This window comes from Xiphophorus hellerii, chromosome 11, assembly GCF_003331165.1.
Source record: "Xiphophorus hellerii strain 12219 chromosome 11, Xiphophorus_hellerii-4.1, whole genome shotgun sequence".
In the NCBI taxonomy this organism is placed as follows: Eukaryota; Metazoa; Chordata; class Actinopteri; order Cyprinodontiformes; family Poeciliidae; genus Xiphophorus; species Xiphophorus hellerii.
In genome coordinates, this window is record NC_045682.1 from 13,663,673 (window position 1) to 13,685,176 (window position 21,504).

A 21,504-nucleotide genomic window follows, 5' to 3' on the forward strand; every position below is an offset into this window, starting at 1 on the left:
TGTCCTGGGACAAATGACGCAGCAGGTGAAACATTAATGACTTGGTGTGCTGGTTCATGCCCCAGAGGGGAAAACAGTGCTAAACAAGCAGGGACCTGCATCTCTCACACTGTTGCATAAACTACAGAAAAACTGCTTACTGAAAAGGAAGTGCAAAAACACATCTGTGAACCCAGTCATCTAATAAGTTACAGCCCAGTTAACGGAGAAGAAACAAATTCCATTTAATTTAAAACGAAACCTGAAACCAATTATATTCAAATATTTGACCAGTGGAGAATCTTTAATGGAATAGTCTTGCCAAAAAAAACATCATGCCATCTTACAGTTGAAATGGTGACGACTTTTATTGGCCTGACTGGTACATTTCAATCTTTAAGCAACATTAATCTGCTGTCACTGTTAATTCAGCAGGTAAACAGACTTCACAATAGAAAAGCTACATGTAGTAAGGTTTAATAAGATTGTTGGTTATAACAACAACAAAAAAGCAGTAAACTTATTCAGTGCGCCTAATGTAAAAATCATTTAAACAATTTGTTCTAAAAACCAAAAACTAGAACAAAATTTAGTGGGATTTTTCTTCAGTTTTGTGGGTTAGAATTGAATCCTGACTTCAACTTTTCTGAGAAATTTGCTGAGTTCAATATCTGTCAGAAGTCCAACTGAGACTGATTACTAATATCAGTAAAAGTAGGCAATGTATGACGGCAGCCTGTGTGTACAAACACTGTAGAAGTGGCTCCAGACACTTGGACAAAAAACATTGCCGTCTCCTTTCCCTTCAGCCTCTCTCTATTTTCAGTGTCCAGTTCTGATAATAACAGCGTTAATCTCCGTCTTGCTGTCCATACACTGTTGGACTGATTTCTCTGCCACAGCAACAATTCATACAGCCTGGCTTCTTCAATCGTACAGTGTAAAATATGTCACTATTAAAGCTACAGTTTGTATTGTTTACAAAAATATGTTTTTGTCCATATTTGTTAAAAGTCTCACCATGTCGGGAAACTATATCATGAGACAAATAATCTCAGAAAAGATCAAACTCCCTCACTTCCTCCCTGAGCTACTATTGCCGCCTGAAAAAAATGCTCAAGGTCAAAACCAGCCAATCAGAGCCAAGAGGAAGGTCTTATTGCTGTCAATCAACTCTGTGTACACGCTGATAAATGTGCTAATGGCAGAGAAACGACTTACTGTTCAGACGTCATCGGCATCTTAATTAAATGCTTATAAGAAGTAGTCATAATAAAAAGAAACTACTCCTTATATTAGTTTTAGGGTTTCAAAGTGTTAATGATTTGCTATTTACCAGTAATATAAATCTAACCTCAAATGTACAGGAATTAGAGATTTATCAAATCATGCATTGACACCAAAAATATGTTGAATCTTGAACAGATTTGACTTCCTTTAATGCCCAGAGCAGGTTTCTTTCCTCAGCGGCTGAAATGCTGAGGCTCTTGGAAAGTAGTGGGGAGATTATGAAATGCTAACAAAAGAAGAGACATTTCAAAAATAATGTTCAGTCAATATTGCAATTGCAGTTTTCAGCAATAGTATTGTAAATAAAAACATTTCTGCCCAGAATATAAAATGTTTGTGTTAAATAAGATATTCGTTTGCTTTCTGTGTGAACCTGTCCTCCTCTGGGTCAAATCCTTGCTTAGCTGCACTTCAGGTTACTTTTTTGATGCATTAGTCTAAACAGACGTCGGCTATATGCAGTCTTACAGCTGAAAATATCTGTATGTACGGTGATATTTATCTACTGAGCCTTTTTTTCTTTTTCAACTTCTCAAATTTTCCGGTTATCAGAGACCCATCATGGTTTTACTGGTGTGCCGTCAATCGATCCTTCCCCTTCCTGTGAACCAAAGCCGGTGTCGTTGGAGCTGCTGCTCCCTGTTGGAGACTGAATCACTTTCTTATTTCCGGTTTTCTCGTCCCCCTTGGTCACGTGAGATCTTTCCACAACATTACCCCCATACTTTTTTCCCTTCATCCATCCTGCCTCGTCTGGTTTTTCTTTCAGCTCCATGTTATTGAACTTGTTTATCGTTTTCTTCGCATCTGTTGTTTCAAAACTAGTTTTGCTGCTCTCTATGTGTTCAGGTCTGATCTCTGCAAGATTTTCTGTCACCTTGGGGTCAATCTCTCCTTCCCTTTTATCCTCCTTGCCCTGTATGCTCTCAACTTTCACCTTTTCTTCTACTCTAATAAAACCCGTCCCTTCTGAGAAGTCCTCTTTTACTCCATCATCACCTTTGCTTACTTCTACAAGCTCTGTATTTTCAGTTTCTTTCCAATCCCTAAGCTCTGTTTTCGCTCGTCCCTCTTCCATTTTCACCACCTCGCAGTCTGCCGCCTTATCCAATTCTTCTTCTTCACTTTCATCCAACTGATCCAATTGTGCATCTGTGTCCTGCCACGCCTCTGAATCGGCCTTCCTTTCATCGGCCCCTTCCTCTTTCTGATGAACTGTCACTTTAAGCGATGTGCTTTTGTCATCTTGGCTGCTGTTAAAACCTCTGAAGTTATTCTTGGCACCGATGATGTATTTCCCCAGCACAGAAGAACCGTCCTTGGTCAGTGCGTCGTTTGCAGCGTGTCCATCAGTCATCAGAAGCTGCTGGATCCCTTTCATTTCAAGATGCATCCTGGAGACCGCCTTGTTCAGCTCCGTGATTCGGTTACCGATATCTACGGGGAGAAAACACAAATCACATCACAGTAATTAGGTTTGCTAATGGCAATTAAATTTAGTTGGAAACTCTTCTTTAATAGGAAAGGCTAATACTATGGATATTTGATTATGCAGGCTTCACACTGTAATCACAAATTATGGTTTCTGTTGATCGGCATGATTTAATTTCAAGGTTCCAACACATCTTTAATTTACGAATTTGATACCTTACCAGTCTCAAACCTCTAGATTTGTTTTGGGAGGTTTCAGAAAATAGAAAATTCTGAAAGTTTGTGTTGAAAATAACATTTAGCAGCTTAAATGGCAATCTGGCCTCATCTACAGGATCCACCAACCATGAAACATTTAATTTTGTTTTATTCAAAACCTAAAATAATGATGAGTAAACAATTTAAATCAAATTGTGATGTGGCAAATTAAAGTTGTCAGTTCTTTGTCAGATCGACGATGTACAAATGCAATCTCTAAATACACTAAGAACATGTCTTTGGGAGTACATAAATTATTTTAAAGATTGTCACAGCAATGTTATAAACATTATTAGAGAAGTTGTTTACAGTCGAAAGTAGCTCCAGGGGGGGGGAAGTCTCAACGATTTATGAGACATTGTGTAAACAATTAAAAACAACAGAAAAATCCAGTTACAAAACGGCACAGAACTGGTTGATTTCTGGGAAAAAACATCTTGGCGGATTCTGGGAATCCAAATTAATTTCTACACACAAGATAAAGCAGAAAACTGATGTGATCTTTGGGCTCTCATGAGTCACCACATTAGAACAGAACATTTTCTTGAATTAAAATCCCAGGACAGACTCAGAATAACCTCCTTGTTAATGGACACGGTTTTCAGAGCATCCACAAATGCATGTTAAAGTTTTAACATTCGTCTTAAATAAGCTCATTGTTCTCGGGCCTAGAAATGGGATGCACTGAACTGAGCTAAAACGCAAAACTATTTGATGGTTTGATAAATTAAAATTATGGAGTTGTTTGCAGAAATCATGGACACTGCTTCCTCCAGGCTGAAGAGGATGGGAACAGCCTTATTACTAACAATAACTTATAGTCAAAGCTCCTGGATGGAGTGCTGAAAGGGAAACTTATTTGATATCTTAAATTAATTATTAGTTCATTAAAATCTACAGCAAAGACTTCTCAGCTTAATCTGACCTGAAAATATTTCTTCATCGAAAAGACCATACCGAAATAGGTTGAATAGTATGGCAGTTAAATTTCCTCATCGATGTGTCATCACTTATTGGAAAACAGAAACTGGAGTGAGCACTCTTACGTTCCAATTTTTACAAAAAAATGGCCTGAGGCATCTAATTATCCTTCCAGTCTATGCCAAATACACAATATTGTGTTTGACTGCGGCTACCGTCTGATTGGTCATCAGTGTTTTTACATGTGAAGCATTAGCTTAGTACAACTTCTTCAATCTAAACAACATGCCGAAACTACAGTAGGGCACCATTATAAATAAAGTATTCTGCTGACAAAAGTTGTTGAGATAAATGCGCTGGTGTTGGAAACAATGCTGGTCAGGATGAGGTCAGAGATTGGATCTCCCAGAATCCTAACAGAATCACATTAGCCTTGTGTTTTTTCTTTTTTAATTAACACTTTTTCCCAATTTCTTGATTTTGAGCACAAAAATTAATATAACCATCATGAACTATAAAGCCAAACGCAAATGAAAAAATAAAAATTAACATTACCAATGTTTGCTCTTTAAGTCTTAATTATTTCTACCACTCGCTGATATGTGTTTTGTCGTCATCAGTTTCATTTTCTTTCCGTTTATTTTTTAAGTGTCTTTGATTATTTTATATCATATAGCTTACTTTTTTATTAACTAGTGACCCTATCAGAGATTTATGTATGAAATATATCGCACTATGCGACTTCCCCCTTTTGTTTGCGTCTCTAAGACATTACATTAGCAAATTGGCACAGTCCTCTCTACTTAAACCAATCAGCAGATGCAACTTATCATTGTAACAGATGCAACTTGCAGACAGTGTGATACTTTACTTTTCATACTGTAAAACACTGGTATTATTCTATGTCTCACAGATCATATTATAGCAACTTAACTGTGTTTATATAATGAGTTTGTTACCTTTCCTCTTGGTCTCCTCAAACTCCCTGCGAGCTGACTCGATGTAGCGCTGCACCAGAGCTCTGATCACCTGCTGTCGGTAAGGCAGGTTGTCCTCCGTTCCTTTGTCGTTAGACTTTTTCAAAGAAAACATTTAGTCTAATGCATTAACGTAACGCAGAAAGTGATTAGCAAAGAGCACTGAACACACTCTTACCATAGAGGCTACAGGAGGGTATTTTTGCTCCGAGTTAAAGTTGCAGCAACAGCAGAGACATTTAAAAACCCCCCTTGAACACAATTTCAGAAAATTACGAAACACAGCATTAATAGCAAACCAAAACATGTAAAGTGCTGTGGGAGATTTGAACTTACCTCAGGATGTAAAACACAGCTTTGGGAGAAGGTATGATATTGAAAGGCACAGGCATGGTGAGGCCCTCTCTGAAGTAGCTCAGGTACAGTTTAGACCGGGCAAATTTCCACTCCACATCTGCATCGTCCTAAAATCACACTAAGGACCTCAGATTCCATCTCTGAGCTTCATCTTCTACCAAACACAGCTCCAGACCTGTTGCTCCGTACCTCAATCTTCTGAAAGGAGTTTGTGATCATGGCGATCAGCATGTTGAGCAGGACAATGACAATAACGAGGGTGAAGATGCCGTACAGGATCCTTCCTACAAACTCCGCTAAAACAAACTGCGGCATGTCCACATAGTCCTGGTTGGCCACACCAAACATGGTCCAGAATAAGAAGTTGAAGGTCTCATTAAACCTGCGGTAAAGTTGTGAAGCATCAACAAAATGAGATTGATTTTATGAAAAAAAATAAAAGGCTTTGAAAATGTTTGCAAGAAAACTGCAGCAGATACAATGCATGCATTCCAAAGGCTCATGCTACTGTGTTCATATCATCACTACTTCTATAATCCTGCAGTATTTATCAAGCTGAACTGCCCATGTTCTCACCTGCCAAGATGTGGGGAGATGACATAAGGAACGTAGACATTGTTGATGCCGCAGAGGAAGGCCGTCCCGATGATCATCAGTATAAACATGAACCTGTGAAAGAGCAACATCTGTTCATGTGATTCGAGTTCCTCTCTAAGCTGTGTGACTATCCAGATGTCGCAATGCCGTCACCTCATCATGTCATCAATCATCTTCCCTATGGAGATCTGCAGCGTTCCCAGGGACTCGTGGGCCGGCAGGATGTAGGCTAACCGGGTGAAGCTCAACATGCTGGTTACTGCAAACAGCACCTCGGAGATGAGCTGAGGGTCCTCCTGGCGCCAGTTGTCACGACCTTATACATAAACACAAAGCGGTTGAATATAACAAAAGCTTTTTAGAATCGTTTTACGGTGCCTTCTAAGAGCATTTATACCCTTAAAACTTGACTTTACAATTGTATTTCAGTGGTTCTTACTGTGATTTTATGTGATCCGTTTGGCATAGATGATTACGAGAGGATGATTATGCCGTTTTAAACATTTTTCAAAAACAAATGAAATGCATGTCCTTCATTTGTATTTGGTTCTCTTTATTCTAAAACCTCTAATTAAAACCCATTGCATGCATGACATTACCTTTAGAAGTCACCTAATTATTAAATAAGAGACAATTTAAGCAAAAGTTTATCAAAGATAAAGTTGTTCTGTGAAAGCCAATTATTACCTGACTAATCTGATGGAGCCTGGGCTATTTTGAAGAGATACAATTAGCAAAACATTCACTATCTACCTGTGCAAAACTGATAAACAAGCCAAAAGACGTCCAGCTATAATTACACTAAAAGGTGGTTCTACACCTTAGTGACTCATGCAAGGTGAATATGAATACAGCTCACACTTTTTAACATAACTGTGTACAATTATGTCATTTATTTTTAAATAACATAATTGTATGTTTTTTAACACACAATTATGTTATGACGTTCCAAAATGTGTGTAAATATTTTTCCCAACGCACTTTAGCTGAGTAACTTGGCACCAATTTCTCACCAGTCTGAGTAAAGTAGATGCACTCGTCACTGTTGCTCTGATCATGGCACAGGAAGTGACCTTTGACCATGATGAGCACACGTAAGGCAAAGGATGCCAAGTACATGCTCAACACAATCATGTCCAAGCAGTTCCACCAGTCCAGGAAGTAGCTTCGCAAGCCCTCAATCCAGACTTCCTTACACTCGTACCAGAAGAATCCTGCGTGATAGAAAATGAACTCCCTTTACGTTCCAGTTAGACTGGAGGTGTTAGCTCATGTTAAACCTGACAGACTGGACCTACCAACCACCCACACCATGTGGAATGAGCTGTGCAGAATATTCTGCTGACGGGATGCAAATTTGTCACGATACATCTCCATAATTATGGATTCTCCGAGTAATGTGATGAGAAACCACAAGTACGACGCAGAATGAAGCAGAAACTTGATCACAGGGATTCTAACCATTTTTCCTGCCTGCAGAAAAACAAGAGGACTGTTGAGCATAAACCACATGTAACATCTGTCACTTCTAGACTTAAAACTCTGTAAGATATGTAGCGATTTTTATTCAACCTTCGACTTTGGAGCTATCCAGTAGACGAGGCAAAGAAAAGGCATGGTTAGAAAGATCCCAACAGAGACGAGGAGCTTCCAGGCTGTCCTGCTGCCTCTCCACCCTGCCAGGTTTCCACACCAAATGGAAGAAAGAACCTGCTGACAGATCGGATGGGCCACAAACTAACAAACACAGAGAGAGAATAAAGTTATTAAGGTAAATAAGAGTTTTTTTCACATGGAGCTAACCATGTCCCAATCTGCTCACCTGCTTCTGGTTGTAGTTGACTGCAAGCCTCAGCCGTGACAGGTTGGGGATTCCCTCCTCAAAGGCCTCCTGGTCCAAAGCGTCCTGGCTCTCGTCTCCACAGCTGTTCAGGATTGTGGTGACTTCACTCTGGTTACGGCACATGCCCAGTAACTCGACGGCAAACTCCTGACAGAGTTGCTCCAGGTCCAGGTACTGAGGCTGCAGGAGAAACAATTAGTTTTTCCAACTAAACAGAGACGAACAGTGATATGCAAAAAGTATTTGCCTCTTGTAGTATTTTTGTTTTTACTTTGTTGACACAATTTTTTTTTAGCTCAAATGAAGAAAGAATGAAAGACAAAAATATTAATCTTGTAAGTTTTCAAACGATGTGATGGGTCTATATGAAATAGGGATCGCCAACCTTGATAAATTATGAATTAACCATGCTGCATTTATTCCACAAGCCACACCCAGGCCTAATTACTGAAAGACATGTTGAACCAAGAAACCACTTAATTACAACCTGTAGGCAAAACTAAAAGGCACGACATGATGTTCAGATCTGAAGAAATGTAGGCACCAAACAGTCTGGAAAGGGTTGGGAAAACTTTTATAAGACTTTGGGACCAATGGTCAACCATCAGTTTCTGACCATAAGCATAAGCCTACTTGGGTTATGCAGCAGGGCCAAAGCACAGTCTGAAGTCTAATCCTGAATGGCTCCAAAATGAAGGTTTTAGGATGGTTTATTCAAAGTCCAGACTTTAATCCAATGAAGATTCTTTGGCATGACTTTAACTTGCCAAAATCAACTAGGACGAAATTTTACCACAATGATCTTACAGACTGATTGCGAGTTCCTGCTGTTGTTGCTATACCTACTGATTCCATAAAGAGCCATATTGATTTGGATAGTTTTTTCTCAGAGTATACAAAATCCTCATTTGTAAAATGCTTTTTTATTTACCAGGGTTATATTTGTCTGATGTGATGCATGTGGGGAAACCAAAAGAAAAGGAGGAAAACTTTAAGAGGGCACCTTAAATTCGGGCTCTTTTTGGGACAACCTGCGGAGCTCTCTGCTGAGACTGAAGGCGCTGAGCATAGCATCGCTGGAGGTGATGGACAGATAGGCACGGCTGGCGATGCCACGGTAGGTGTTGATGCGAGACAAGGAGAACTTCAGCAGGTCGTACTGCCGGCCGTTGCGACACTCCAGACAGGCGCAGGATATCTTATGTGGCCATGGGATGCCATGCCCTTTCTGAGTGAGCATGGTGACTATTTTATACAGATCTTTCTGACAGGCAAGTGTCAGAGGTGTGACACCAGGGGCAAACTGTGAGTTGTCAATGGACCGGTCGAAGATGGCTTGAGAGAAGGATCGTACATCCATCTTGTTGCCTTTCTCCTGGTCCAGGCGGTCCAACAGGCGTTTCACCACCTTGGGCTGGTTTGTGTCCACAGCCACCAGCAGAGCCTCGTGAATCTGCCGGAAGTCAAACTTTACTCCCTGCAGAAGGGCATCCATGGCATCCTCATTGCCCAGGCGGATGGAGAGGTTGAGAGCCTCCCTCCACTGGCGGTCCTCTGACTCATCCAGCTGGCGAATGATGCCATCCCCAGTCTTCAGCAGTCCACACAACATCTCTATTTTTCCCTCCTGAATGGCATTGAGGAGCGCCGGAGGGAAGCGCATCTTCTTGTTCATGATCTCTCGCCATTGCTCTGGCTGTGGAAAAATGCAAGAAAGTTACCATCTAGTCACAAATGAACAGTGAATTCAACAGCTAATATTTCATGCAAGTGAAGCAAAGTTTTCTGTTTAGCCTTGATAAGATAGAATTGATTGACATGTTGCTTCTTAAAAAGGAAAACAAGACAGAAATTAAAACATATTTGCAGCACAAAAAAAGTGTAAAGCTACCCTTTTCTCCTTGTGATTGCCCATTCTGTAAAGCACATAAATACAAAGGAACTCACCGTGAGGTTTTCCATTCTTGATGACAAACCAATCCACTCTTTAACGTTGTGATCCTAAAGCGAAAGCCTGATCAGTCTTTGGAGACATGAAGTAGATATCCACCAACTATTATGCGCTTCAGAGATGGAGGTGAAAGATACCAATAGACTGGTATGTTCCCTTTCAATCAGCGAACTGAGCACTGTGGAGATCATGTGCTACCGCCTGACTAGATGGATTCATCATCTTCCATAAACTCAATAACAAAACTGAATGTCCCCGGGGCCAGGGCCAATTAAAATGTAACCTGGTTAAAGTGTTTCATGCTTGGCTGGGCTGAAAGCAAACTGTTTCAAACAGGAATTATCCCTGGTCTCCCCATTAGTAACAGCACCACAGGACAATTAAAGAGGCTGTCATTGTTGCTCCCCAGATGAGGAGCAGGAAGCGCAAAGCACCCTGGATAAACAAGCACCTCACAGTTAAAGATTCACTAATTAATTTGCCCGTTTTATCAACATTCAGTCCACTTTATAAAAGGTCAAACGGGATGAGAAAAAGCAAACTTTTTTCTTACTACGCATATTTTATTGTGAATTCGTTCCAATTGACTCTGATGTCCCTAAAAAAATCTGGCGCAACCAATTGCCTTCAGAAGTTACCTATTATAGTCACCCTTTGTCTACTCTTCCACCTGTAAAAACATAGCTCTACTGTAAAGTCACCAAATGTTTTGGAAAAGAGCCTAATCAAAACCAAGAAACCCTGGAGACAAGTCAAGGATAACATTGTGGAGACAGATGAAGCAAATTGAGGTTACTCAGTTTGCCAAGCCCAAGCTGTACACCACTGATAGAGCCCTCATTCACTTTACCATTCCAAAATGGAAAGAAGATGGAAACGCACAAGTCAGGACCCCCTAAACTGGCAAGCTCAGAGAAGCAACCAGAAGGGACAAGTTAGAGCAGGAGAGAATAGATGGCCGGGCAACAATTTCGGTCTATAAGTGATCAGAACAGGAAGAGAGCCGCCCCAAAACACCTCCAGCTTTTATTACAGCAGCAGTGGATTCTACCTGGTATTGACTCTGGTAGTTTAGTTATGAAATAAATTGCATCGGTCTATTAAACAAAATAACCTAAAATTTGTGTCTGTAATGCAAAAGTAATAATGAGCAATTACTGATGCATTGATTGGGGTTTTAATAAGAGTCAGTTTTCTCTCCACTCTAAATTTAAAGGGATAATTTCAATCTAAATACGGTTACTGAAGGAGGAAGTGGCTTATCGTTCAACTGATGACACTACAGTTTTATCTAAAAGGGAAGCCCGATGGACTTCTGCCACATGCAAATATGACTTCATGTAGCAGAAATTACAGATTACATGAGCTCCTAATCCAATCCATAAATTGGGAGTTTAAATGTAAAATAAGATACAGAGTTAAACAAAGTGAGAAAAGCATAAAGAAACTAAAGTGTAAATATAAGCTTTACCAAAAAAAAAGGTAATATGTTTCAACTTGAAGGAAAAAAGACTCTTAAGAACTTTAAAATAAGGAATATTGACAAAAGAAAAGAAAAAGCCTTTAAAAGTTTGAAAGATTTTGTATTTCAAGAAAAAACACAAAACAGAAATCAAATCAGTTGAGCAACATTTCTTTTTCCAATAATCAGTTTAACAATCTTGCAACAGCAGAAGAAAAAACTGCTTTCAACAACTGAAAAACAGACAGAGTCAGAACATGACGGATGTTTTCTTACATTTGATTTGGTGGAATCTACTAAATAGATTAGACTATAAACACATTTATCGTTACACAACGTACTGCTCAATGTTCTTGCTACACATGATCAGTGATGAACTTCTCACCTTTTCTGGATCTTTTACTTCTATTCCCCAAAATTACAAGTGTAAAAACTAATACAAGAGTTTAAATCATATTGGAGATTTTTGCATTTGATCCGTATTGTTTTAAGAATAATTTTTAAAAAAACAACCATTAGAAAATTTTATATTTCAGGCCACAAAGAAATATTTTGTGTCCTTTGTTCATCATGGCTGACTTCCTGTTGTGTATAATATGAATGCCACACCCTGGGTAAGCTACTCCTTCTGCATCCTATGGATTTCACAAATCAAAAATCAGTGTTTTAGAAAATATGAGTGTAGAAACTTGTTTGGTGCAAAAATGTAGACTGAAATAATCTTTTTTTTATTTCTGTGTGTTTGTGCTCCCCCTTGACAGAATACCACCCCGGCCAGTGATCCATATTGGCCATCTGAAACGCCCCCGCTGTGTCCAGTTTTCCCATGTTAGGATTTGATTGGAAAAAAAAAAAAGAAAAACCAAAAAATTTACTCCTACTGTGTAGACAATAGCCATGATTTAACACTAGAAATGTTGAATCATAATTAAGGCTTTTGCTATATAAAAAAAACCCATCATGTGTTGATATACTGAAGATCCATGAGGAGAAACAATGACTTCCTCAACGAGAAATAACTAATAACACTCCTAAAACCAAAAAAATGTTCTTTGGAAATATCAAAGTCCAAAGAACAATAAAAATCCTGTAATAAAAATTACTTCAAGCCTAAACACAAAAAGCGAAGAAAGTCTTCCGCATCCTCAAAGTTAAATAAAAACTAAAACACATTATTAAATGTACAGAGAAGCTGCATGTTCCACTTAATGTGTGAACTAACAGAAGTGTTAGTGACAAACAGTGCAGGTGGGCCTGGCAGGCTTTACTGTGGCTCGTCCCTCGTTTCGGGCTCCTCCTTCATCTTCTGCTCATGCATGCGACTCCAAGTGGAGCCTGAGGAAACGGAAACCACACTTCATGAACAACCGAAACAAACCAAAGTGCTACAAAAACACGCAGAGTTTAACCAACAAAAGCAGAAATGGGAACTGATAGCCACTTTCACTTACTCATCTCTGTAAGTTTCTGTATCAGGGTCGAATCCCCTCCAGGTTTGCTGCATAAAAATAAACAAACTCAGCTGAAATGCACCATTTGAATCCTTTGACAAACTTGATATTTAATTGATTCCAAAACACAGGAATTGTCATTTCATGCTCTAACAAAAACATTTAAACTGGAAAAAAGAAAATCCATTCTTATTTTATTCACATGAGGCAAAATGTGTAACAAAATGTTTTGGATAGGAATTATAAAACATGACAGCGTCTAATTAGTACGGCCCTGGCTAAGGTATTTGATACCAACCTGCCGTCTGCTTCATCCTGCCCGTCCACGTCAAAGCGCAGCTTCTTCAGAGGCTTGATGGCGGCGCTTTGGTCCATCGTTCTCTTGTGGGAGCGTTCACTGTTGACCATCTGGTTGATCTTCTGGAAGCGATTGCCCAGCTGCAGGAACGGAAGAGGCAAAACCAGAGAGGGAAATTCAACTGACTGCACAGTTGTCAATCTGATCACAATATGTCCGGGCGTTCATTGTGACAAATTCAAACACTATTTGTAGAAATGAATCAATTACTGAACACACTCAAACCTCACAAACATAAACAATACCTCTTGCGTACCTTGATATTGTCTTAATGGAACTAATAGAAAATAACTGGTGGTATACCTTTTCTTTTACTGGTTTACAGTGAATATTGCAGTGCCTTACAAAAGATACTTTGAAACTTTCCACATCTTATCACATTACAGCCACAAACTTTTATGTTGTGGCCAACACAAAGTAGTACATCATTGTAAAGGAAAAGGACACAGTTTTTCAAACTTTTTTATTAATAAAAAATCTTCAAAGGGTGCCTTTCTTTAGGTTCAGCCTTAAGAGTCAATTCTTTGTAGAAATGACTTTCACAGCTCTTACAGCACATCTGCAGACTGTAATGTCTGCCCATTCTTTTTCCCAATATACCTAAAGTTCAGTCAGATTTCATCAACTTGAAAATAAATTTTCACTTGAGTATTTGTTTTTTGCAGCCTCTAATTCTGAACAATTCTGCAAAGCAATGTGCAACCTCAATCCTGATAACTACTCACTCCAAATGATTCACCAATGGACACCAACATTCTGCAAAGGCAAAATACAGAAATGCATTAAAAGCGCTGTCTGTATTTAGAGTGTGTAATATTAAATTCACCAACAAAGGGCAGGACTGACCTGGAGCGAGGAGTCATGATACCCGGGGACATGCGGGAGCTTCTCAAAGGGGAGATGTAGACGTTGTTGCTCCCAGGCACACGCAGAGGAGAGTTGGGTAACTTGTATGGGCTGCGAGGAATTTGTGGAATTGGAGAAAGGGGAGGCGGCTGCAAAAAGTAAAAGAAGTAACATTTAAGTACTGACGTTTCTGAAATTATTTTTATAAAAACTTTGCTGTAATTGTGACTTGTGATGTCTCACCCTGATGGACGCATGTTGCAGGATATTCGTTTTTAACTTCTGCATGAACACTTGGTTGTAGAAGACAATAATGGAGTCATAGTGGCCCTCGGTGATCAGCACGTTCTTAAAGGTCTGCAGAAGTCGGAGTAACAGTTGAGGGTTTAGTGTGTCATAATTTTAACTTTAAACAAGTTTGCGTCAGCAGCGTAGAATGTTTGTCAGGCTGCATCACCTCCTGGTTGGTGTTTGTCATGTTCTTGTAGGCCGAAACGATGGACTTGAAGCGCAGATCGACACTCTTCACTTTGCATATGGCGTACATGGCCGACATCATCAGCTGAATAAGAAAGAAAGGGAAAAAAAACATAGAAGTTGGAGAAAGATGAAAGTAACTCAGAAAGTGAATTAATGGGAACTTCACTCCGCTTTAGTACCTGGTCCAGGTGGCGGTCTCTCATCAGCTCATACTCATGCTGCAGGGTGTACTGAAACAGGGTCCATATTATGGGCTCCAGTTCAGGGTGAGAGGACAGCAGATATGAGCAGAGAGTCTTTAGCCTTGTATAGGCCAGGCGGTACACTACAAATAAAAATAAAATAAATAAGTGATAGGAGAAAAGTGGGTGATAGGAGGCAATCAGTGTGTTAAACTGGCAGCTACAGTGTTTAGCTGAACACGATTTGTATTCAACCTTTTGCATCAAGTCATAATACAACCACAAAAAGTTGAATGGGGTATCACCTTTTAAAATTTTCTTTATAATAAAATTTGAGACGAATGTAATTTCAGATCTATTAATCAGTTTCACTGGCTGGATTCTGTAATAACCCCTTTCGTACATGAACTCAAGTGATATGTTAACATTTGCCAAGGAGGCAGTACCACAGCCATCCTTATAAAAGAATGATCAAAACGACTAAAGCGCATCTTACATTTTTTATAGAAGAGACTGAGGGAGTTAGACTTTGGCTGCCTCGGAGCTTGGCAGGGCGCCTGGGAGGTGGACTGAGAAGCAGCGGGCTGCTGGGGAGGCGTGGCCGGGGAATCAGGAGGCAAGACCCGCGAGCCTGGGCGTGTTGGTGTGAGATATCTGCAACATGCAATACAGAAAACAGAGGGAGGAGTTTGTCAAAGTATCGAAACGGAGTCAAAAACTTTCCACTTTAATGATAATCTAAACACTGATAAAGCTTCACCGCTGTGTGGAGAGGAAACTTGTTATGACTCATGGAATTGACCAACCCCTATAACGGCATTTATGATTCATAGTGGTTTTGTAATAGTCTAAACGTTTTTGGGCTCTGTTTCACAAGAAGTCAAAATCAGATTGGTAGTGTGACAACTTACAGGTCCGCGGCGGTGTGGCTGTGCTGCAGCGGCTGGCTGAAACTGGCTGGAGTCTCCACCGGCTCCGCTGCTGCGCTCGCATGCTCCTGTTTCAGAAGCTCAAACAGCGGAGAGCCCTGCAAAGACACAGACATTTACCTTCAACTTTGTGCATCTTGTTCATGCAAAGAATCGCTGCTCTCCACATTGATTAATGTATCTCACACCAGTTCATTTAAAGGAGAAAGTCTAATTACAGTGCTGCTCTAAAATCTTCCTGCATGTGATCAAAGAATATTTACTCACCATCTGTTAAAACTCTGCTCTCTGTATAAGTGTTACGTAATAACCTGATAAATTGTTCGGGCAACAAAGCGCACAGTAAGCAAAAGCTTTGTGTCTCCATGTACTTTGATAGAGTTTAATATCTTCAAAGCATTCACACGTTTAATGGGTGTTGTTGCTAGCAACAATACCTATGGTATGATGCTGGTAGGATGCTGGACTACTGTTATGAAAAGAAATGGTAGTTTATTTGAATTAGCTGGGTTATTTGCCACAAAGTTCACAAATATTTTATAATAAAGGTAAGAGATCTGAATGTTAGTTTGCAAACTAGTTTTAGGACATATCTGGATTCATTTGGAAAGTGATCTGAAATGATTTTTAAGAGTTTGGAGGTAGTCTTTCTTTGTCGTTCCACCGACTTTAGTAAAACACGCCACCCGCATGATGCTACCATATTCACGTACTTTGGTTTAATTAATTCACAAATACAAGTGTTTATTTTTTTTATCATGAACAACAAACTACACTCAACTCTTGAGATTTCAAAGTGATGTAGCATATATTTTTATTTGCAGCTTTCTTCAATATTGTGATAAGTTGGACAAAAACAAATTTCCCTTGCAAAATTGTTATTAAAAAAAAACCAACTCAAAAATATCTATGAATAGAAAACATCTGTTTCTCGTACCATGTTGACACAAGACACTCCCAACTGTAGGTACATTGACACAGGTAAGTTCACCCCTACACACATCCGAGCTTTAACACTTGGTAATTTCATTAAGAACATTAGTTTAGTTAGAGAATTGTGGTATTATTATTATTATGCACCAAAACAGTACAAAACTAGAGCATCATAAAAAGGGAGTAGAGGGTAAGCGTGTGGTAATAGAAATAGCTCAAACCAGCACAGACGTGCCACTAGAACATTATGTCACGCCCTGCTGACATCACTGAAATTTCAAAAGCACAAACTGTTTTATGGCTTCAATAACATACATTACAATATATCATTACAGTCAAACTTTCAGCAGGTTTAGTAAGTAATTTGGTTCAAATGTCTTCAGACAACACATCTATACTATTTCTTCTGACAAAAAAACTAAAGCATGACCTTATCTTTGTTATAACACAGACAGAACTGATTGTGATAGATGCAAATGTTAGGTTTCCAAATGTGTCAGTGCTTATTAGTGTCCCTGTATCAGAGGGAGGACTTTGGCTCCTCCCTGCCCTAACTGTCCAACCAGTTCCTCCTGCGAGCTACATATGTGCAGACAGCTGTGTGATTTTATGATTTACAGTAAACCAAGACTAGAGTTAACAATCGCCATGTGCCCGCTGCAGGAACAGACGGAAGAACATGAGGGGAAGAGCCACTCGACTGTTCACAGAGCTGACGAGAAACACATGATTCTTCTTTCTAAAGGGATTAAACCACTCTACTGAGAGAGACGGTGAAGAGGACACCACACTTATTCTTTTTTTTCCAAGTGGACAATAGAAATATTTCACAAAGAGAAAATAAAAGACTCTGGAAGACAAAAGAAGGTAATTTACACAGCTGAAGCTTTTTCCTGCCTGTTGAGCATAGGATTAAGAGAAAAAATTAAGGGCAAAGAGAGTATTATTTTTTGAAGATTTTAAACTGACAAGCAGGATCTAAACATGAACAGCAGCAGCAGCTGTGAGAAAAATGATGACTTCAAGTACCCTCTATACAGCGTGGTCTTCAGCCTGGTGTTTGCAGTGGGACTTTTATTCAACGTAATAGCGGCGTACATCTTTCTTTGTACACTGAAAGTACGGAATGAGACCACCACATACATGATGAACCTTGTGGTCTCGGACACCCTCTTCGTCCTAAGCCTGCCTTTTCGGATTGTGTACTTCATCAAACGAAACTGGATGTTTGGCGGCGTCCTCTGCAAGATTTCCGTTTCCCTGTTCTATACCAACATGTACGGCAGCATCCTCTTCCTCACCTGCATCAGCATGGACCGCTTTCTAGCCATTGTGCACCCATTCCGATCCCAGAGGATCCGCACAAAGAGGAACGCCAAGCTGGCCTGCTTAGGGGTATGGGTAGTGGTTCTCTCTGGTAGTATACCCATTGGGCTATACCTGGACACCACCTCAGAAGCAAACACCAATTCTAACGACTCAAAATTCTGCTTCGAGAACTACTCGAAAAATCAGTGGAAGACTGAGCTGTCGAAGGTGGTGGTTTTTATTGAGACCGTGGGTTTCATCCTACCACTGATGCTCAACATATTTTGCTCGGTGATGGTGTTACGGACGCTGAAGAATCCTCACACAATCAGCCGCGGGGGGAGCCTCAACAAGGCGAAGGTCTTGAGGATGGTCATCGTGCATCTGCTCATATTCTGCTTCTGTTTCATTCCGTACAACGTTAATCTCATCTTCTACGCGATGGTGCGCACCAAAGTCTTACAGGGGTGCAATGCAGAGGATGTGGTCAGAACTATCTACCCCATAGCTCTCTGCATAGCAGTGACCAACTGCTGCTTTGATCCAGTTGTTTACTACTTCACTTCAGAGACAATTCAAAGCTCCTTCAAGCGAAAGTCGACAGTTTGGTATCACGGGACCAGACTATTTCACAAACTGCAAACAGACAGCTCACAAACCAGTTCAAATACGGCAATCACGAGGGCACCATCAACGGGCATCAGATCCAAAATAAACGAGTCGACTGTTTGATGACAGCTATACTGTTAATATGAGCAGTAACCCAACAAGTAGAGTTGGTATTTGTAAAACTTGAATTGAAGCACAGTGACTTTGAAGTCCAAACAAATATAGTAATAAGGAGTTACTCTAAACAGAATACACCAGACTTTAGACTGAGATTAAGGATGATGATCCCTAGGAAGCAATAAAACAGAAGAACGGTGTGTTGCAACTTTTTATATAACAGCTTATACCTGGGAAATGGGTGTGTAAATGACCAATTTACATGCTCTAAATAATTGTCGCACATGTGATGTTGTGTCTGTAATTTTATTTATAAGAGCTGAACCAGAATTATTGCTCTTTTAAGGTGATGTAGTATGACATTTGTAGTCATTTGTGTATTCTGTAGTCACATTAAGCCCAATGTGAACCTTACAACGTAGCATGCTTCGTAATGAATTACAAATTGAGTAAATAAAACAACTTCTATTTTATTTAAGATTCGAGTTGAACTTGATTTTTTAACTGAATAAGGTGGTGTAAAGTGAGCATATTTGTCTTACTGGTTAATACCACGTTGTGTATCGAGGGTCCAAACATAACAGTTCTAGTGAAAATCCCATACTTTTGCAGACCAATTGCAATTACAGAAGAGTATGATTAATTTATGGCAGTCACAGCCAGGCTTCATAACAGAACTTGCAAAACTACAGGCTAAGATGATACATTAAAACTTTCAGACAATGGAACAAAAATATAAAATCAGGAAACATCTAGTCTTTTCATATTTTTTTTCTATACCCAGAAATTGTTGAAATTTAAATTCACATTCTCTATGTGCAGTTAGAGTTTAGCCACAACAGTGCCAATGATTCTGAAGAAACATTTCAGGCGCGGCCTTTGGCTGAAGCCTTTACAAACAATGTGAACATGATTAATTTGGACCTGCCCAATTACACTTCCAGATGGCCATATAGAAAGGACCTTAAATATCTTAAATATGTCACATTAAAATGTTCTTAGCTTGGATTTAATTCAGCGTGTGGGGGTGTGCATGAATGTGTAAATGGCTGAATGTAGTGTGAAGTGCTTTGGGGCCGCCTGCCAATGAAACCATGGCTCTTTTCAAACAAAATACCGTGGAGCTTGTGAAATATTTGCTCCACCTTGTGCAGGTTTGCACAGCAAGACTGAGCATTACTGCATTTTTTTTGTTGAACGGCTTGGCCTGAGGGTCTATGCAAACAAGAATAGACTCATCGTCTCCAGTGACAGAGAAACCAAAGCATGCGAGCCAAAGCATGCCTCCTGAGGTGAAAATGTTCACAAAACACAGTGAGGAAGGAAGCAGCTGTGCCATAAGTATTTAGAGTGAAATATAGGTTTCAATGAAATCTGTGATATATATATAGATATATATACATATATATACAGTATATATACATATATATACTGTATATATATATATATATATAGAAATTTAGATATAGATATCTATCTTATCTATCTTTATCTGTTTATATAGATAAATTTAGATTTAGATATTTATATCTTGCCCATATATATGAGAGAGATATCTATATCCATGTCTACATATCAACATCTATATATCTACATCTCTCCCTATAAATATAGAGAGGGGTAGATTTATAGATATTTAGATTGATATCCTATGTAGATATATATAGATTTATATATATTTATAGACAGAGAGACATATATATATACATATATACAGTATAGATATATATCTATACTTTATATAGATATATATCTATACTATATATAGATATATATCTATACTATATATAGATATATATCTATACTATATATATGTATATATCTATACTATATATATGTATATATGAGAGAGAGATTTATATATGTTTAGAGAGACATATCTCTCTACTCTTTATACAGAGACATGTATATCTATATATATATATATATATATATAGATATATCTCATATATATATACATATATCTACATATGTAGATATATATATATCTATATATATAGAGATATATAGATATGTAGATATCGATAGATAGATAGATAGATAGATAGATAGATAGATAGATATGTAGATATATATATATATATATATATACAGAGAGAGAGAGAGAGTTATCTATCTTTATCTATTTATATAGATACATTTAGATTTAGATATTTATATCTTGCCCAGAAAGATAAATAGTTTTTAACATTTTTCCCAATTTGTATAGGTTTAGACTTCTAATAGGCTCTTTCTGTTGCTCATTGTTTACATTTTTTTTCCCAAATCTCCCTTTAATTAATAAATGTGGTTGTCTTATTTTCTGTTTAGAATTAGAAATAAAATCTTACACTGGATGAACATGAGTACTGATGTTGTTGAACGTGGGGGAAGCCGGAGCACCCGGAGTGAACCCACACCTACACGGGGAGACGTTTCCCACCGTGCAGTCCTGGCTTTTTAATATTAAAATGTCCAATTAATAACAACAGTAGCTCTTTTTCCAATTATCGCCAATCACCCAACCCACACGTGGCCCCACCTCCCTTTCAAATCTAATATACTACAGACGTAAAGTGATGTCTATGCTGGATGGACTTTACATCTGTCTTTGAACTTGCGCAGAGATGTCGGAGATAAAGCCTTTTTGAGACGCTTCCACAGTGAAATCTTTTTTCTGGGGCTCTCTTCTTGTTCAGCGATATCGTTCTGTTCAGCTGACTCTTCTGCTACTTGAGGGTCTAATTCCTGAGATGTTGCTTGGATTACATCTTCTTTTACTGTAACCTTTATCTGTGGATTGGATGTACTCTGATTTTTCATTAGACCACTCTCCCCTTCTGTGGAAACTATGGGAACCTTACCTGTTACATCTCCTGAAACCTTGCCAGGTTTTGTCTGTATTTGCTCAAAAGCCGTCTGGGGGATCTCTGGTATTATTTCAAAATCAATTTTTGGTGTCTTAATGTTTTGGACTGTCTCTGTTGGGTTTATAATGGTTTCCAGTTCAATTTTCATTGCCATCTTTCTGTTTTTCTCACATTTAGATTTAATCAATGGCCTTGTCTCATCTGGCTGGTCCAAAATTCGTTGTGTTTCAGGGACCGTTTCGTCTTCAGTCACCTGCTGTTGTTTACCAATCACCGTTTCATTCGTATGAATCTCAGTTATGATGGTAACTGTTTGATCCCCAACTACTTCCTGTATTGAAACTTGTTCTGTGTTTTCTCCAGAAATTATTTCATT

The 21,504-nt window shown here is 39.0% G+C and overlaps 3 protein-coding genes across 3 annotated transcripts in view; 1 reads left to right on the plus strand and 2 right to left on the minus strand.

The window, feature by feature from the left end:
- Window positions 1-322: 322 nt before the first annotated feature.
- LOC116728102 (short transient receptor potential channel 2-like) lies at window positions 323-10,995 on the minus strand. Its single transcript, XM_032575897.1, has 13 exons — window positions 9,601-10,995; window positions 8,657-9,349; window positions 7,633-7,833; window positions 7,383-7,547; window positions 7,109-7,283; window positions 6,824-7,024; window positions 5,964-6,126; window positions 5,790-5,882; window positions 5,403-5,595; window positions 5,193-5,320; window positions 5,035-5,107; window positions 4,839-4,953; window positions 323-2,706 (listed from the first exon to the last, which is right to left on the minus strand). The coding sequence occupies exons 1-13, from the start codon at window positions 9,613-9,615 to the stop codon at window positions 1,829-1,831; spliced, it is 3,093 nt and encodes a 1,030-aa protein (XP_032431788.1). The 5' UTR covers window positions 9,616-10,995; the 3' UTR covers window positions 323-1,828.
- Window positions 10,996-11,239: 244 nt separating this feature from the next.
- Window positions 11,240-21,504, minus strand: part of rb1 (retinoblastoma 1) — a 33,918-nt gene continuing 23,653 nt past the window's right edge. The window contains exons 18-27 of the mRNA XM_032576483.1: window positions 15,295-15,410; window positions 14,880-15,037; window positions 14,381-14,526; window positions 14,179-14,283; window positions 13,965-14,078; window positions 13,722-13,870; window positions 13,601-13,631; window positions 12,816-12,955; window positions 12,518-12,564; window positions 11,240-12,401 (exon numbers count right to left, since the gene is read on the minus strand). Of these exons, the coding sequence (XP_032432374.1) occupies window positions 12,331-12,401; window positions 12,518-12,564; window positions 12,816-12,955; window positions 13,601-13,631; window positions 13,722-13,870; window positions 13,965-14,078; window positions 14,179-14,283; window positions 14,381-14,526; window positions 14,880-15,037; window positions 15,295-15,410 (1,077 nt within the window). The 3' untranslated portion in view covers window positions 11,240-12,330. The remainder of the gene's footprint in view (window positions 12,402-12,517; window positions 12,565-12,815; window positions 12,956-13,600; window positions 13,632-13,721; window positions 13,871-13,964; window positions 14,079-14,178; window positions 14,284-14,380; window positions 14,527-14,879; window positions 15,038-15,294; window positions 15,411-21,504) is intronic.
- LOC116728395 (lysophosphatidic acid receptor 6-like) lies at window positions 16,839-18,757 on the plus strand. The gene has a single exon (XM_032576484.1). The coding sequence runs from the start codon at window positions 17,230-17,232 to the stop codon at window positions 18,283-18,285; it is 1,056 nt and encodes a 351-aa protein (XP_032432375.1). The 5' UTR covers window positions 16,839-17,229; the 3' UTR covers window positions 18,286-18,757.

What these genes read in the sequence shown, in the direction of transcription:
- LOC116728102 (XM_032575897.1), bottom strand. An exon ending in CCACATGGTGTGGGTGGTTG is followed by an intron (nt 7,025 to 7,108) that starts GTAGGTCCAGTC and finishes TCTATCACGCAG; the next exon opens with GATTCTTCTGGTACGAGTGT. An exon ending in ACCCTCCTGTAGCCTCTATG is followed by an intron (nt 4,954 to 5,034) that starts GTAAGAGTGTGT and finishes TCTTTGAAAAAG; the next exon opens with TCTAACGACAAAGGAACGGA.
- LOC116728395 (XM_032576484.1), top strand. Translation starts at nt 17,230, where the DNA reads ATGAACAGCAGCAGCAGCTGTGAGAAAAATGATGACTTCAAGTACCCT.